The sequence below is a fragment of the Balaenoptera physalus genome (assembly GCF_965194825.1).
Source record: "Balaenoptera physalus genome assembly, chromosome: 11".
In the NCBI taxonomy this organism is placed as follows: domain Eukaryota; kingdom Metazoa; phylum Chordata; class Mammalia; order Artiodactyla; family Balaenopteridae; genus Balaenoptera; species Balaenoptera physalus.
In genome coordinates, this window is record NC_138896.1 from 110519365 (window position 1) to 110536924 (window position 17560).

The 17560-nt window shown below is 60.8% G+C and overlaps 1 protein-coding gene across 6 annotated transcripts in view; it reads left to right on the forward strand.

The window, feature by feature from the left end:
* Window positions 1-16101, forward strand: part of UROC1 (urocanate hydratase 1) — a 40664-nt gene extending 24563 nt beyond the window's left edge. For 5 of the 6 annotated variants that reach the window (XM_082413963.1, XM_082413966.1, XM_082413964.1 and 2 more), the window contains 10 exons: window positions 47-226; window positions 869-966; window positions 1129-1201; window positions 2208-2329; window positions 2691-2761; window positions 5375-5473; window positions 7063-7162; window positions 9630-9711; window positions 14235-14334; window positions 15128-16101. In XM_082413963.1, the coding sequence (XP_082270089.1) occupies window positions 47-226; window positions 869-966; window positions 1129-1201; window positions 2208-2329; window positions 2691-2761; window positions 5375-5473; window positions 7063-7162; window positions 9630-9711; window positions 14235-14334; window positions 15128-15268 (1066 nt within the window). In that variant the 3' untranslated portion in view covers window positions 15269-16101. The other variant, XM_082413962.1, reaches the window with a different exon arrangement.
* Window positions 16102-17560: the final 1459 nt, after the last annotated feature.

Below are 17560 nucleotides of genomic sequence, written 5' to 3' on the forward strand. Positions count from 1 at the left end.
GGCCCCGGCACGGCCTGCCCTGCCCTGACCACCTGAGTCTCCCCAGGGAGCGCCTGGTCCGTGAACTGGACACGACGGGGGAGCTCTTGGTGGACCTGGGGTCAGACCAGACGTCCTGCCACAACCCGTTCAACGGTGGCTACTACCCCGTGCAGCTGGGCTTCGCGGAGGCCCAGAGCCTCATGGCCTCCGACCTTGCCGCCTTCAAAGCCCTGGTCCAGGAAAGGTGATGCAGGCCCCAGGGCTGCTGGGGGAGGGGTGGGGCACACATGGCCTGCAGGAACTTTGGACTGGGAGGCTCTGGCCTCTGCCCAGTTCTCCTGGGGCAGCTGTGTGGCCTCGGGCAAGACCCTTAACCTCTCTGGGCCTCTGTCTCTTCCTCTGTCACATGGGGTCATGGGCTCCCTGGCCTGTGGGTATGTTGGGGACAGACTGGGGTGACATTTGCAAAACACTGGGGGCAGCTTCCAGCACGTGTGAATGCTGAGCAGGTGCTGGTGGAGGGGAGCCTGAGGCGCTTCTGCAAGAGGCCGTTGCTTATTCAGCACTGACTCTCGTCCCGGCGCTGGGCTGGCTGGCTGAGGACCCGACCCGACCCGTAGGCGCTAGTTTAGGGGCTGCCTGCAGGGTCCTGAAGGGTAGGGGGACCTGAGGAGCCGGGAGATATGGGGGCTTCCAGGCAGGAGGCGCTGGGGGTGGGGTCAGCTGGGGTGGAGCCAGGAGGGGTGGGGTCCGCAGGGGTGGAGCCAGGAGGGGTGGGAAGCCAGCCCGGGGAAGAGTCAGCAGGGAGGTGGGGCTCGTGGGGCTGGGCTGCCGTTACAGCCCTGGAGGGCAGTGCTGAGCTGACCACTGACCGCACCTCTCACAGCCTGAGGAGGCAGGTCTCGGCCATCAACAGGCTGGCCCAGGAGAACTTCTTCTTTTGGGACTATGGCAACGCCTTCCTCCTGGAGGCCCAGAGAGCAGGTGAGAGAGAAGGGAGGGGGGTCCCCTCTCTGCAGGCCTCGCGGGCGGGGCAGTGTGGCCCGTGGGGTGGCTCCACGTGTCCCTTCTGGAAGCTGGCCCTGCCAGGGCCTTGGTCTTGCTGGGCCTCGGTTTCTCCAGGTGATGCTGGGTCTCTGTGCACAGGGGCCGACGTGGGGAAGACGGGCGCCAACAGGACGGAGTTCCGCTACCCCTCGTACGTCCAGCACATCATGGGGTGAGTGATGGGCCCTTCCAGTGTCTGTCCTAGACATGCAGGTCTGAAGATCTCCTCCTCTCCCCGCTGCTCAGGCCACGTGCTGAGACCTACGTTCGGCCCCAAGTGGTCACGGCGCCGGGTCACGGGATTTCCACCCCAAAATGCAGGGGGAAAAGAGCTGAAAACGAGAGACCCTGTGCAGGGCCTCAGGGAGAGAAGAGGATCGGCCATGCCCGAGCCCCGAGTGGGCGGCCGAGGGCCTGATCCCTGCAGCCGTGTGCTTTCCTGGCCACGTGGGCCGGAACAAGCGGGGACCAGGGAGCGGCCGGAGGGAGAGGGCAGGGTGGAGTTTGGACCTGAGCCGCTGGGGTCGGGTGGGGTGGGGAGCAGGCCCGGCTCTGCACCGGAGGGGACCCCAGCGGGGCGAGAGAAGCCTGCGTCCTTCTGAGGTTCATGGTGGGAGGGGAGCGGCCAGAGTTGGGCCAGGGCCCGTGGGGTGTCCCCAGGGGGCGGCGGGAAGGGAGCCCAGCGGGGGCTGGGTGGGCGCGCGAGCCCAGGGAGGCCCCTGCATCCCTCTGCCTGGAGTCCTCTCGCAAGGCCAGCCCGCTTAAAGCAGACTTGGCTGCTTTGTCCCGGTATTTAGTCTCAGTTGCCTGGTGTTCAGGTTGTCTCCGACAGCAGTTTAAGGAATCTCTGCTCGTCTGTTTCCCAGCTCCCTGCTCCTGCAGCCCGAGATGGTACAGCTCTGAGAGGGGTACCGGGAGCCGGGGGAGAGGACGCCGAGGGGACAGAGGGGGTGGGGGAAGTCACCGTCCAGTTCGTGGCTCAGGGGCTCCCGGCAGCAATCGTGGACGCCGACGCCCGCTCACTACACAGGTCCCCACGAACCACCCGCCGGCGCACGGCCCTCACCGCCTCAGTCTGGAGCATCTGCGGCCTCGCCGACCGTGGACCATGGTGACCCCAGCCAGGGGGTGCAGCCAGCCTGGGAAGCCCCCGGGTGACGAGCCTTTTGCCCTTGCAGGGACATCTTCTCCCAGGGATTTGGGCCCTTCCGCTGGGTGTGCACATCCGGGGACCCGCAGGACCTGGTGGTCACGGATGAGCTGGCCACGTCAGTGCTGGAGGAGGCCATTGCTGGCGGAGGTGAAGCCGTTGGTTGGAGATGCTGGCGCGCGGGTGACCCCCAGAGGCTCCGATAGACACCTGCCTGGCGGTGCTGGGCAGCCTGGGCGCGTGGTCCCCTGCCTGGCCCTGTGGGCACAGGGCACATCCTTGGGCGGTGCCTGGTGATGGCGCTCTGGCTCCCTGTAGCTGCCCCTGTGTCCGTGTGCCCCGTCCCCTCGTGTCCAGGCCCCTCTGCGTCTCCGTGTCACAGCGGCTCCAGGCCGTCTGTGGACACAGACAGGTGCCTCTGCCCCGCAGCCTTCGCGAGGGAGGGTCTGTGCCCTCCCCCGTGGGGCAGGGGCTCCCGCTGCCTGTGACGCCCTTTCCCCTCTCCCCGCAGTGAATCCGGCTGTGGAACAGCAGTACGTAGACAACATCCGCTGGATCCGGGAGGCCTCCCGGCACCGGCTGGTGAGGGCTCGGCCTGGCGGGGGCAGGGTGGGCAGCTGGACCCTGCCCGAGGTGAGGGGCTGCTCGCCACCTGGGCCACTTAGGCAATGTCCCCACTGGCCACCTCACCCAGCGGCCGCTGGACAGAGAAGCCCGGGACCTTTCAGAAGGGGGCCTGGGCTCCGGGGCAGCAACCGGGGTCAGGCAGGTCTTTCCTCCCCTCACTCCCCTGCAGGGCCCTGGAGCCAGATCTCCCGGCTTCTCCGCTGTGTGACCTGGGGTGAGTGGCTTGGCCTCTCTGAGCCCCCCGTCCCATCTGCACAGTGGAGATGCTGGAGGCGGCGCGTGCCCCCTGGCTGTGGTGTGGGGCTCGGGGCAGGCCCTCTGACGCTCTGCGGGGCCAGGCATGGGGGGACGGGTGTTTCTGTAACTGTGACTGTGACCACCAGTTGGATGACTCGGGGTGGGGACTGGTTTACACGGACGAGGAGCTGACTTGTGGATTCGGGTCTAAGCGGGGCTGGGGGCTGGGTGGGGGGAGTGACAGTGGGGGAAGCAGAGGGCTCAGCCAGTGCACAGGCCTGAGGAGACAGCCAACTGGATGCACCAGGGCAAAGTGTGAAATGGGCGTGTGGGTCACAGGCCTTTGGCCACAGACCCTGGTGGCCGGATGCCGCCACCACGTCTGGACCAGTGGGTCCTTGGCCTGGGCTTCAGCCAGGCCTGCCCCAACCTCTGAGCCCCCTCTCCTGGGCTTCCTGGTCCGGGCTTGTCCACCCAGGCTGCCGCCGCCTCCTGGCCCAGTGGTCACAAATGCATTTCTCCACAAAACCCTTCATGCCAGCCGCCTGGAGCCTGAGATGCCCACGGCCGTCGCTGTTGGACTTGAGGGCCTGGGCCTGGGAGGGTGGGGCAAGAGGTGGAGATGGGGGGCCAGTCCAGGGAGGCCCGGAGAGGAGGGGCACGACCACCGAGAAGGGGCCGGCAGGGTTGCGGGGCTGAGGGCACGTGGGCGGCCAGCTGGACGCCGCCCCAAGCCTGCGAGCGGGACCCTCTCTTTGTGTTTGAGTTAAAGTTACTTGGACATTGCGTCTTTCCCCTTTGTTTCAAGTTGCGCCCCCCCTCCATCCCTCCCCGCCACTCCCTCCGTCCCTCCCTCCCTCCGTCTCATGAAAGCTGGTGATCACAGAAGGTTGTCCTTTTAACATTTTAACTGTTTCTTTTAATGTACGCTCTTGACAAAGCTGGCAATCCTGTGTCAGTTCCTCCCATTTTATGTTTCTGGATCCAGGAAATCTGAAAGGCTGCCATGCTGGTTTACGGTACAGTTTTTCCAAAAAGGATTTGAGGCAGCTGGCGCAAGTAAAGTAAGGCCTCTGGGTGGAAAGCGGGAGGCCGAGGAAGCCACAGGCTGACCGAGGCTGGCATGCGCGGGCCTCCTGTGGAGCCCCGCCCCCCCCCGCTGTGCTTCGCCCCATCCCTGGGCGGCTGAGGGAGACACCTGCACCCCCTTTGGAGAGTCCAGGGTTTCTCAGTCTCGGCACTGCTGACATTTGGGGCCAGATGAATTGTTTTTGATTGTGGTAAATATACATAACATAAAATTGACCATTTGAACCATTTTTAAGGTACAACTCAGTGGCATTAAGCACATACACACTGTTGTACAACCATCACCACCGTCATCTCCAGAACTTTCTCATCTTCCCCAGCTGAAACTCTGTCCCCCGTCAGACACTATCCCCCTCTCCCCTCCCCTGTCCTTTGCGTCTGGCTTATTTCAGAGAGCACGATGTCCTCAGGGTTCATCCGTGTTGTCACATGTCAGGATTTCCTTCCTCTTTAAGCTAAATCATGTTCCCTGTGTGTGTGGACCACACCTTGTCTGTCCATCGCCGGCCATGGGCACTGGGTTGCTTCCCCCTCTTGGCTACTGTGAATGACGCTGCTGTGAACATGGGCGCTAATACGTCTTCGAGCGCCGGGGGGCTGGATATCCTTTGTCACGGGGACCATAGTCTAGCAGCGGCCCTACCCATGCCAGCAGCGCCCGAAATGTCCACAGTCATCCCCAGATGTCGCCCGGCTGAGAGCCAGCGTGCTGACAATGGCTGCTGTGCTAGCAGCAACCGCGCTAACGTGAACAGCGGTGCATTTTCGGGAGCCTTTGTTTCCCCAGTGACTGCCCCCCGGCTCCCAGGGGGCTGCGTCCCGGTGGCGGTGCGCAGGGGCTCAGCCTCCCCGGCCCGTTTCCTCACCTGTAGGGCGGGGCCTGTGATGAGCACAGTAGTGTCTTCCTCACAGACTCACTAAGGAGGTTCTGGGTGCCAAGCTGGAGCAAGGCAGACACGTCAACGCCGCCTTGGGGGGTGCTGAGGTTACTCTGGTTGGGAGGGTCGAGCGGGGTGACGCCCACGAGAGGTGACATCCCCGGAGACGGGCGAGTCAGGGTCCCGGAGGCCCCTGGGGGTTAACCCTGCGGGGATTGGTCAGGAGGGACGTCTGGGGGCCCAGACCGCACGTGCTGGACTCTAGAGCTGCCTCTTGCCTCCCTGGAGGCGGCCGTCTGACTGCTGGTGGACGTGTCTCCCGAACATCCCCCGCATCAGTCAGCTCTCACCCTTCTCTCCGCAGGTGGTGGGCTCCCAGGCCAGGATCCTGTACTCGGACCAGAAAGGCCGTGTGGCCCTCGCCATGGCCTTCAACCAAGCCATCGCCCGTGGGAAGATCAAGGTGGGCTGTCCTGTGCTTGGATGGGGCTACCCAGCCTCCCCACCAGGCCAGCCCAGGCCCGGGAGGAAGGAGGCCCGTCCTCAAACCCAGGCTCTGACGACTCGGTCCCTGCTGTGTGACTTTGGGCAGTCAGAGGCCCTCTCTGAGCCTCTTATCAGAAAAGAGGCTCCCGTAACCTCAAAACGTGGCTTTCCCACGAGTGTTTCATGTGACTTTGTTAAATTGTCCCTTTCAAACCATGACAACCTTCCCTGCTTTTCCCCATTTCCCTCCTGGTCAGCCCTGCCCACCTCGCTCGGTGCATGCACACTTCCTGCTATGGTGCTGCAGTGCTGGCAGGGCAGAGACAGCGTCTTAGTCCTTCCTTCCCTCCCTCCTTCCCTCTTCCCTCCCTCCTTCCCTCTTCCCTGCCTCCTTCCTTCCTTCCCCCCTCCCTCTTTCCCCCCTCCCTTCTTCCCTCCCCCTCCCCCTTCCCTCCCCCTCCCACCTTCCCTCCCCCTCCCTCTTTCCCTCCCTCCCCCTCCCACCTTCCCTCCCCCCTTCCCTCCCTCCTTCCCCCTCCCCTTCCCTCCCCCTTCCCTCCCTCCTCCCATATTCCCTCCCTCCTCCCCCCTCCCTCCTTCCCTCCCTCCTTCCCTCTTCCCTCCCTCCTTCCCTCTTCCCTGCCTCCTTCCTTCCTTCCCCCCTCCCTCTTTCCCCCCTCCCTTCTTCTCTCCCCCCTCCCACCTTCCCTCCCCCTCCCCCCTTCCCTCCCCCTCCCTCTTTCCCTCCCTCCCCCTCCCACCTTCCCTCCCCCCTTCCCTCCCTCCTTCCCCCTCCCCTTCCCTCCCCCTTCCCTCCCTCCTCCCATCTTCCCTCCCTCCTCCCCCCTCCCTCCTTCCCTCCCCCCCACTCCTTCCTAAGCGCCCCCTGGTGCCAGCCTTGCTGCAACACTGCTGTGCAGAGGACAAGGTAGACAGGGTCCAGCCTGGTGGTGGTGGAGGGACACTTGGACATGCAGGCAAAGGTATCAATTCAGGGGCTCTCAGCTCTGTGAATAAAGTGAATGAGGTGACATGTGGGGCGACAGGGGTCAGGATGGCCTTCTGCCTTGCAGATGCAGAGTGGAGGCCTGAGTATCCAGAAGGTGCTGGAACACTGCACAGGTGGTTCAGGGCAACGGTGAAGAGGGGGAGCATACTTGGCCTGTTCAAGGGCAGGACAGCTCCTCGGACACTGAAGCCGTGAAATCCCGAGACCTCTACTGTGGTCGAAACGCCAGGCTGTCCCTTACAGCCCTGTGACATCGGGGAGGTGTCCTGTCCTCTCCGGGCCTCAGTTTTCCTCTCTATAAAGTGGGTGTGGTGACAGTGTGGGTGGGGTTGAGGAGACTCGGACCCAGCACCTGGGGAGCACACGGGGCTCCGGGCGGCCGGAAAGTGTGTCTCTGAGCAGCCACGGGGGCATCGGAAACCCTGTGCTTCCTCCCGCCAAAGGTCTGCTTTTCAGGGGAATCCGAAGGGCGTCGGGCGTGCCCTGTCCCTTGATCTCTGCCCTGCGCTGGGCAGTGGACACTGGTAGCTGACCTCTTGTGTCCTCCCACACTGCAGGCACCGGTGGTCCTGAGCCGAGACCACCATGACGTAAGCGGCACAGACAGCCCGTTTAGGGAGACCTCCAACATTTGTGACGGCTCTGCCTTCTGTGCAGGTGAGGAACACAACAAACTTAAACTTTTCTCTGTTGGATTTTATTTAACAATCAAGTGATTCATTCAGTCGGTTGTGGCGTTGCAAAAAAGGTGCTGGCATCTGAGAGGCATGGCACGGGGTGACCAGCCCAGGACGGAGGGGTCCTGGGACGCAGGCTCAGTTGTAAACCAGGGCGGGTACCAGGTGGACCAGCTAAGTGGATGCCCGAGACCTGGGTGCACCTGGCCCCGTCTCTTGACGGTGATTTTCAGAAGGTGGTCACCTCCCGCGGCCCGCGTTCAGGGAGGGACTGCTGCTGCTGCAGCCACCGTGCTTGTTACTGTCACCCCAGAGCTTCTGCGTTCCGGTCCTGGGGGGCTTTCTGGTTCCCAGCACCTGCAGCTCCTCCCTTTGTGGACGGGATCCCAAGGGAAGGAGGTGGACACTCAGGAACACCGTCCACATCACTTTGTTTTGAGGGATTGGTCCATTTCATCTAAGTTATGGAATTTATGAGTATAGAATCATATTCCTTCATTATCTTTTTAATGTCTGTGGGGTCCACTCTGTCATTCCTGATGTTGGTCTTTTGTGGCTTCTTTCTTTCTTTCTTTTTTTTCTTTGGCTGCTGTGGGGCTTGAGGGATCTTAGTTCCCCGACCAGGGATTGAACCCATGCCCCCTGCAGTGGATGCACGGAGTCCCAACCACTGGACCGCCGGGGAAGTCCCTGTGTCTTCTTTCTTTTTCCTTTATCAGTCTGGCTAGAAGTTTATCATTTTTATTGATATTCGCAAGAAGCTTTTAGTTTAAATGATTTTTAAAAATTGCTTTTCTGCTTCCAAATTCATTGATTTCTACTCTAATCTTTAGTATGACCTTTTTCCTATTTACTTTGGGTTTAATTTGGTCTTCTTTCTCTGGTTTCATGATGTGGAAGCTGAGGTTACTGATTTTAAACATTTTTTCTTTTCTAATAAAAGTATTTTAATGCTATGAACTTCCCTCTAAACACTGCTTTAGCTGCACCCCACAGATTTTTACATAATATATTTTTATTTTCATTCAGTTCAAAATATTTTAAATTTCCTTTGAGACATTCTCTTGGACCCATGAGTTATTGAGAAGTATCTTTTTAAATTTTCAAGTTTGGGGAGATTTTTCCGATATCTTTCTGTTACTGACTTTTGATTTAGTTCCATTATAGTCTGAGAGCTTACTCTGTATTCATTCTGTTCTTTTAAATTTGCGAAGGGTTGTATTGTGGCCCCGAACGTGGTCGATCTTGGTGCACTTGGGAAGAAGGTGTATTCTGCGGTTACTCGGGGGCTTGTTCTTTAAACGTCAGTTAGGTCAAGTCACTTGGTGGTGCTGTTCGTGTTGTCTAGATCCTTACTAACCTTTTGCTGACTTGTTCCATAACTTACTGACAGACGGGTGATGAAGTTCCCAACTGTGTGTGTGGATTTGTCTGTTCTCTTTTCAGTTCTCATCCACTTTGCCATGTGTGTTTTAAAGCTGTGTTGTTAGGTGTGGCCTTGTTTAGGTTTATTGTCTCTTCTTGGAGAATTGACCTCTTTATCATCGTGTGATGTCCCTCTTTATCCCTGATAATACTGCTGGCTCTGAAGTTCTCTGATATTAATGTGGTTTACATTCGTATCCTTTGGCCACGGTAACAACATACCACAAACTTAGAGGCTGGAAACAGCACAAATGTGTTCCCTCACAGTTCTGAAGGTCTAAAGTCTGAAGTCAGTTTCTCGGGGCTTAAGTCGAGGTGCGGGCAGGGCTGTGACGTCTCAGGAGGCTGCAGGGGAGAATCTGCTCCCTGGCCTTTTCCAGGTCCTAGAGCTGCTTTTCTTGCATCTCATAGCCCTGCACTAGGAGGAAAGTATTCCCAGGACCCCCTCCTCTTCTCTGTGGGCACAAGTGGGGGTTTGGAGGAAGAACCCGCCAGAAGGTGCCGACCCGTTCTGTCCGTGTCCCCAGGGGCCTCAGTCTCAGGCAAGCTCAGGCTTGTCATTCAGCAAGTCCTTAGACACGAGTGAGGCACAGGTTCCATTTTCTGTGCAGGTGCCTGCCTCCCCACAGAGTTCTGGTTAGTTGGCCGCCCTGGGACCTCAGGCCTCTGATGGGCCAAGGACAGTCGGTAATTTGCAGCTTGCCCCCCAGACTTTAGCGTGTTTGCTCTAAGGGTGGGACTGACGCTCTGTGTCGTCTGAGCTAGAACCGCCAGCACATCCCTTTGAATTCCTTTGTCCTTCGTGCTTCTGGGGCGCTGTACCTGGCACTTGGTGCCGGAGAGAAGACAGCAGGGGGCGACAGTGCTCGTCGGGCACTTGTTCATTATCCTGCTTTGCTTGGCTCTGAAAATACAAGTTTCTCCTGTTCCTGCAGTTGCCCTGCCTCGTTCCCATCCGTCCCTCAGACCCTGGCCCGGCCTGGCCGCCTTGCTCGGGGGCTAACGGGGCTCTGTTTCCGCAGACATGGCCGTGCAGAACTTCGTGGGAGGTGCATTCCGGGGAGCCACCTGGGTTGCCCTGCACAACGGCGGGGGTGTCGGCTGGTAAGGAGGTTTCCGAGGGCCGGTGGTGCAGCTGGGGCTCCTGTGGAAGTCTCAGGGGTCTCCTCCAGGGTCCTGGGCCTGCTTCCCGGAGCTCCCGCTACTGAGGGCTCCTCGTGTGAGCTGGAAATGGGGGGCCTTGCCCAACACCCCACCTTTGGGGTCTCACCCGTCGTGCGGGACACCAAGGCCTGCTGTGGACGCCGTAAACCATCCTTTCCTGTCGTTTTCATGCTGCTTTCACAGATGTTTTCCAGGGAATTCTCAGCACTGTCCTGGCCCCGTCCTTTCACTCCGCCAGGGGCTGGGCTGGGAGGCGGGGACCTGGGTTCTGGGCTCCCTGGGTCCTGGCCCCGCTCTGCCCAGCCAGGCCTGTTTCCCGCCCACGCCGCGAGGGAGCTAGGGCTTCTGGGAGGCTCCCTTCTGGGCGACAGATGCAGTTCCCTCATGGGGACGTCCCTATAATTCTGCACCCAACTCCTACACGAGGGGGTTTTCTGACACCGGCTGGGTGTCCTGCAGTTCCACTCAATTCCAACTGTCAGCACAGAGATAACGTCAGATCCCACAGCTGAGGGCTCGGTCCCACCGGGCCGTCGTCCCCCCCGCCGACTCCAGTCACATGTCCACAGCATTACCTGTGCTTCCGACCCACCGGCTGCAGATCAGAGGTCCCTGCAGCCACTTCCTCGGGTTCCACTGGTTTGCCAGAGCAGCTCACAGAATGCAGGGAACCCATTTATTCACTGGATTTCTGATTGATTACAAAAGATATCAGAGGATGTGAATCCGTAGCCGGATGAGGAGATACACGTGTTGAGGACCCAAAGGGACCCTGTGGGGCTGGGGCCGGGCACGGCAGCACGTGGAAGCGTTCTGGCTCCCCAGCCTGGACGTTCTCTGAACCCGCTCCTTTGGGGTTTCTATGGAGGATTCCTTACGCGGGCGTGATTGGCTACATCACGGGCCACTGGTGACTGATTCCACCTCCAGCCCCGCTCCCCTCCCGGAAGGTCAGGGGCTGGGACCCACGTTCCAGGCCTCTGATCACACGGTGGCTCCGCTGGCATCCAGCCCCATCCTTGGGTGGTTTCCCAGAGTCACCTCATCGACATAAGGAAAGACACCTTCATCCCTCTCAGCACAGGAGATTCCAAGGGTTTTAGGAGCTCTGTGCCAGGAGCAGTGGACAAAGACCAAATACGTCTTTCTTGTTATAAACCATGATGTCACATTTGCTGCTAAGAACGATGAATAACTAATGTTTACTGCAAGTGGACAGCATGGCAAGCATTTGAATCCCCTCTCTCACCTACTCTTGGAAGAGAAATGCACCTACAGATGCGGAAACTGAGGCAGCAGGCAGCTGGGGCTACACCTGTGTGCGTGGCCTCTGGGCGGGGGGTCGCCTGGGGAGCTCTGGTTGCGTGGGATTCCCGGCTCAGAGCAGCAGGGGGCGCCATGGCCCCGCAGAGGAGGAGGGCTGCCCAGGCCCGGCCACCTCTGAGCCGACCTCTGAGCCCGGTTTGGCCGGATCAAGCCTGGACTTGCCCTCCAGAGCCAAGTCCTTCACGCTGCAGCTTCCAGAGCGTCCCCGGGGGCTGGCTTGGCCTTGGGCCCTTCGAGGCCGGAATTCCAAGCTGCAGCCCGGTCAGGTGGCTCTCATGAATGGAAAATGTGATCGGATCGCGTGTCCTTTCAGAGACACAGGCTGGGGAAAACCAGGACGGGAGAGAGCGCCTGGTGTTTTGGCACTGGATTTGCTGAGTCATGCTGCAGGTGCAAAAGCAGCTCTGAAGGGGGCCAGAGGTGGTGGTGGAGCCGGATCTGGACCCAGATCTGTTGTCCCTGGATTCACGACATTGGTGACAGGACCGCAGAGGGCAGAACGGAGCCTCCGAGAAAGTGTGCAGGACACCAGGCCTCGGGACACTGCTCGCCGCTGACCCTGCACGGGGCTCCCAGAGCGGGGTCCCCCCTCACCGCCAGGCTGCCCCCTAGGTTCTGACAGGGTGCGGCTGGCGAGGCACTGGCACCGAGGCCCTTGGTCGAGGCCGCCCTCGAAGGCTCCTGTGGAAAGTGCCTCAGATTCATCTAGAACCCATCAGACACACACGTGCATGGTTTAATCCACCAGATACTGCTGCAAACCTTCCCGCGATAATCAGCGGGAAAAATCTATCCCACCCCTGTTCTTCCTTCCATCTCCAGCTATAGTTTTTGCTTTCTTGTGTGGAAAAGCAAGTTTCTAAGTCATAAGCCACCCTGATACCTCTCAGTTTGCTTTCAGTTTTTCCACTATCTGTTGGCTCCCCGATTCCGAGCTGGTCAGTGTCGCCACTGGGTCGCTCTGCGGTTCCTGCTCTGCCCAGTCTGCTCTGACTGTGTGCTGGGGTCTGTCCTGTGCTGCCTGGCCCGCGGTCCGTGCTGTCTGCTCCTTTTAGACAGGGCGCAGAGTGGGAGAGTCCGCAGTCGGTCCCTGGTCTCGGCGGGTTGGACGGCTGCGTAGAGACTGTGTGGTTCCGTCCCTCCAGGGAGGGTGCGGCCAGTTCCGGAGCCGCGCGGGAGGGTGCGGGCCTCACCGTCAGTGCTGAGCCTTCCCCTCAGTCCCTGTGTCCCCGCCTTATGTCCTCACACCCGGTCCAGCCCCGGGGCCTCACGTCTTTGAGGAATAAATGCACCGTCTTTGTCTGGATACTGATACTGTTTCCTCACTAGAGCATATCTCGAACCCGGCTGTGCATGGGGCTCCCCAAGGAGCTTGTTTCTCCTGGACAAATGGTCATGATAGCAGCATGCTTTGCGGGCTAGCGGTGGAGATTAGTCACGGCAGCTAAGGCTCCTATGGTGCGCGACCTGTGCACGGGTGTCTCCAAAGACACTCGTCGAATCATCTCGATGGTCCCACCTATGAGGCAGCTGCACCCAAAGTGTGACTCTGCCTGGGGTTCCCAGCAAACCCACCCACAGTCACTTGTGAAGGAGCCAGGACAGGCCCGCCCCCTGACCCGCCGAGGCACCCCTCCTGTGAACGTGAACCGCTTTGTGTGTGCGTTGTGGGTGCCACAGTTCCCGGCATGAAGATTCCTGTTTGCATAACCTCTTCAGCCCTGGCCGGTATCACTGCCTGAAACCCAGGGCTGCCGGGCTGGTGGGCAAGAATTACAGACTCTGCTGTTTTGCTTTGAGTCGCTCTCTCCCAGGGTCTTGTTCCTGAGTTGCATGTTCTTGTTCATCTTATAACGTTGAGTACTTCCTTCCTTAGTACATCTGGCACTGACTCTTGTTACATGTGACATAGGGTTCTGCTTTTATGTCCTTCTCCACGGGACCGTTCTCTGTCCAGCAGCTGCTCCGAGATACAGGTCCTCCTTTCTTGCTGTCTTCCTGGGCCCAGGACTGCTCCAGGCAGGGTTTGCAGAGGTCACCTGGGGCTGAGCACCTTTGCCCTCTGACCGTCTGGGCTTCGGGCTACCAGAACGGAAGATGTCGTTCTAATCTCCGAAAGTCCTCTCTGGTCAGAGGACTGCGGCTGCCGCCTGCTTTGTCCTCTGATCCCCGGCACCAGCCTCTGACAGGCGAGTGGTGATGACCTTGAATCCGTGCAGAGCCTCCTCCACCATAGGGGCCACGGGAAGTGCTGGGAGCCCGCTCGCGGGCACAGGGCTGCCGGCTGCAGGGACGCGGGCCCGGGCACAGGAGTTCCGCTTCCGCTCCCTGGGTGGGATGGGGCAGCGGGTCCTCACCCTCTTGGTGGGAACCGGCTGAGGGTGTCAGGAGGGTCCAGCTGGGCAGAGAAGCGGGTGAGGCCGGAGGGGCCAGAGGATCTGAGACCTGAGGGCTTGGGGTCATGGGGAGGAGCCTGGCAGTGAAACCTGGCAGGAGCTGACAAGACTGAGGGCGTTTCCGAATCTTTCGCGTGTGTAACCGAAAGGGGCTGGAGGGTCAGGGATGTGAGCTGGGCAGGAGCCTTTGAGAAAGACGTGGAGGGTGAGGACGGATCCAGGGGCTTCAGGAAGGACGCAGTCTCCGTGGCTGGTGGGGAAAAACTGCGGGGCAGACAGCGGGAGAGGACGGGCACTGGCACACGTGGATGATGAGATTCGAATGACGGCTCTCAAGACACGCGTGACCCCAGAACACACCAAACCCGGGAGAGGAGCTGGTCCAAGAGATGCTGGACATCAAGGAAGTCGGCCCTCAAATCACGTAATCAGGACCCCAAATGCGAGTACAGGAAGGCAGAGTGCGAAGGACGGCAGGAAGAGAGAGCCACGTGGAACGGCAGGAACCACGGAAGAGGTGGTCCCGTCCCCCACGGAGGCGACACGTGGGGGCCCTGAAGGGGGGCCTGGGGTCTGTGGGTGGAGCGCGGAGGCACGAGTGGGCTGCCTGCATCCCTCAGGCCGTTCGGCACAGGCAGGCTCCGGGCTGCAGGGCTGTTTCCCCAGACAGCGCCTCCGAAGCAGGCCTGCCCCTCGCAGGGTCGCACCCAGCCTGACCTGGGAACCTTTTGCCTCTCGCAGGGGCGAGGTGATCAACGGGGGATTCGGCCTTGTGCTGGACGGGACCCAGGAGGCTGAGCAAAAGGCCAAGATGGTGCTCAGCTGGGACGTGTCCAATGGAGTGAGTGACCGCCCGGCCCTCCCCATCAGTGCCCTGCCCTCCTCCCAGAAAACAGTCCGGAGCCCCCGCCAGCCACCGCCAGGGTTTCCCTCCCCTTCAGACGGCTGCATCTCTTTCCAGCCCAGCCTGTGTCCGCAGGGGGCCCGGGCGGTGTCGCTTGCGAGCCTGCTGGCTTGTGCGCATGTGGTGCAGGGCTGCATCCCTCTCGATGGCCACGCAGGCCTGAAGGGGGAAGCGGCACAAATGCGAGGTCGGGGGTGATGGGGGTATTTGCAGATGTGAGTGGAATGGGGAGGGGCTTGGAAGCCCGCGCCAGGGTTAGACTTGGGTGGCCCAGGAGGGTGGAGGGGTGGAGCCCCAGCAGAGGGGGCTGGTCCTCGTCCTGAAGGCAGTGAGGCGTCCTGAAGGCAGTGAGGCGGTGAGGGAATGGCTGGGGGAGGTGGGGAGTGGCAGGAAGGCAGCAAGAGGCGGGGGGAGTGCCGAGGCCACCGTCCAGGGGGCCCTGAGGACGCTGGGCCGGGTGGAGGGAAGGAAGCGGGCGGGAGAGAGGTCTGAAGGCAGAGCCGAGGTCCGTGCGCTCTGGGGACGACGCCGGGGGCCTGGCCTGGAGCCCCTGCCCGTGGGGGGAGGAGTCCGGGCAGAAGGATGGCCAGTGTCACGTCGTCACAGGTGGGTGGATCAGTTTTCTGGCCAAGAGAGGAGGAGGTGTGAGCTGGGAACGCCTCGTGGGAACCCACGGACCCGCCGCCGACGTGGCACCAACGCCCACGCCCTCTCCCCGCCCCGCCGGCAGGTGGCCCGCCGCTGCTGGTCCGGGAACCCGAAGGCCTACGAGATCATCTGCCAGACGATGCAGGAGGATGGGGGCTTGGTGGTGACGCTGCCCCATGAGGTGGCGGACGAGCGTGTGCTCCAGCGGGCCCTGCGGCTGTGAGCGGGGCCCGGAGCCGTGTGGTCCCCTCACCACCTTGGTCCCGCCCTCACCTCACAGCCACCTGGCTCCCACCGCTGCCCCCCCCCCCCCGTGCTCTCCTGGGTCAGGAGCTGTGCGCACGCCCTCTTGGGCCTCACCACCCGGAGGGAGTGTCGCTGCGTCCCCAGTTTACAGCTGAGGCCAGAGGGGCGGGGACCTTTGCTGTCACCACGCGGCTCCCTGGGGACCGGGAAGGCAGTGGGGGTCTTCTTCAGGGCTGGGTGGTGAGGCCTGGCGCGGAGTGGGCTCCGGGGGCTGGTGCCGTGAACACTAGCCAAGCGGGGCACCTACCGGTCCTTGGAGCCGCCTGCTGTCCCTCCTCCCGCCGAGGGGCAGGGCTCCTTGGGCCAGGCTCTCGCCCATTGCCCCGCCTTTCCCCGACCACCGACTGGCATGGGGCCGCCAGGGGACCAGGCAGAGACGGCCTCGCCCGGGCCGGCGACCTCGCTGCACAGAGAGGCCAGCTTTGACCATGTCCTTATTCTCCTTGGTTCCCACGACAGGCTCAAATTGAGAAAGAGATTGGGGGCCGGTCTCCAAGGAGCCGCAGAAAACTTGACACCCTCCCCCCACATCTAGCGGGGGGGCCGAGTCCTCCCCACGGGCCATTCCACCTTTGCCTGAGCTAACAAAACCCCACTGTTGTCTGGGCAGCGATGTGCACGTAAAAAGTAGCGATTTTCCAGCCTTCCCTGTAATTAGGAGTGACCATTGGCCTGCTTCCGGCCCATGAGACGAGGGGGAAGTCTGCTGGGTGGGTCTTCCGGGAAAGCTGTAATACAAATGGACAGGTGCGGCTGCCTTGCTCTTTGCCTTCGCCCCTTCCTCCTGCCAGGACCTCAGGTGTGGTGCCCGGGAGCACAGCAGCCCTGCTGTGACGTGACCGTGAGGACCGCCGCGGCACTTGGAGGCATGTGGAAAGGCAGAGCTGCCTGGGCTCCTGGGCAGTGCCGGGAGCTGCTATACCAGGCCCGGATGGCCTCCCCTTCTCCTTGGTCCTCACCTGCTAAAGCCGTCCTGGGCGGGCTTCTCTTCCACACGGCGAGCACGGGGTCCAAATGATCGTATCGCCGTCAACAGGTCTCCACGGAGGGCACCCTGCTGCACGTATCTGCGCGAACATTCCCTGTTCCTAGGGAGAAACAAAGAGGATATGGCCAGTTTGAAGACCAGGCCCTCCCGTCATCGTTTCCCATCCAGCGCCCTCGCTTATTCAGGACAGCCAGGGCTCGGCCAGCCTCAGGGCAGGGTCTCAGGAGGCTTCGGGCCACGTGTGAGGGCTCCAGACCCTCCCTAGGCACCCTGCTGAGGCCGCCGGTGAGCAGGTTCTTCCCCTGCCTCAGCCGCCAGCAGGGAGAAGGGACAGCTGACACCCAGAGTGGGGCCACCACCGGCCCGGGGGCAGTCAGGGCAGTGCCCGCAGCCTCGGCAGCCATGGAGGTGCCAAGTAGAGAGTGTCACTCGCCAGCCGGCTCTGCAGGAATCGAGTCACCAGCCACTGCAGCCGCTGACTTGCAGCACACCCGGAAAGTTCAGGGCGAAGATCAGGGTGAGACTCTCTGTGCTCTGGGAAAACTGGCAGAGCAGCCCCTCAGAGAGGTATTTTCTGGAGAAGTTGTTTATGAACCTGGATTCTCACCTCTTCCCACACTTAGAAAAGCGCTAAAACCATTAACTTAGATATTTGCTCCTTCCCACCAGCAGCAACCTTCTGCCAGCCTTCTTTAAGAGAGGAGAGATGTGTAGTCCACTCAGAAATGTTTTCATCAGAACGATGAAGGTAGAAAACAGTTGGCCCTGATGGGCATGAGCTCGGCTGCCTTCGAAACTGGGGCTTGTGAAAGTCTCCGGGCCTCTCCCGGGGCCCCCTCTGCTCCCTGGGAACCTGGACCCGCCCGGGAACAGAGGCTTTCCCTGCCGGCCAGCGCAGGCCGGTGCAGGAGGGCTCAGCTCTCTCGCCCTGGGCTTTCCAGAGGGGGCTCCTACCCTGGGGGCTGGCGCTGGACTTGACCTGCAGTTGCCTTCTATTTGGCCTGCCCTCTGTAAAAATTTTTTGACATCGTCACCGATTTTTAGAAATTGGGAAATTTCACTTAAAAAATCCAGATTTTGAGTTACTTAAAGAAGTCAAGAGATTAGGTGACGCCACACGCTCGCCACCGCTGTGGCAGCAATTAGCCAGAGGCCCCTCGGGCCTGGGCTTATTTCACCCAAGTTACCGCAGCCCTGCAGCCTCTGCTGTCCTCCGGTGGC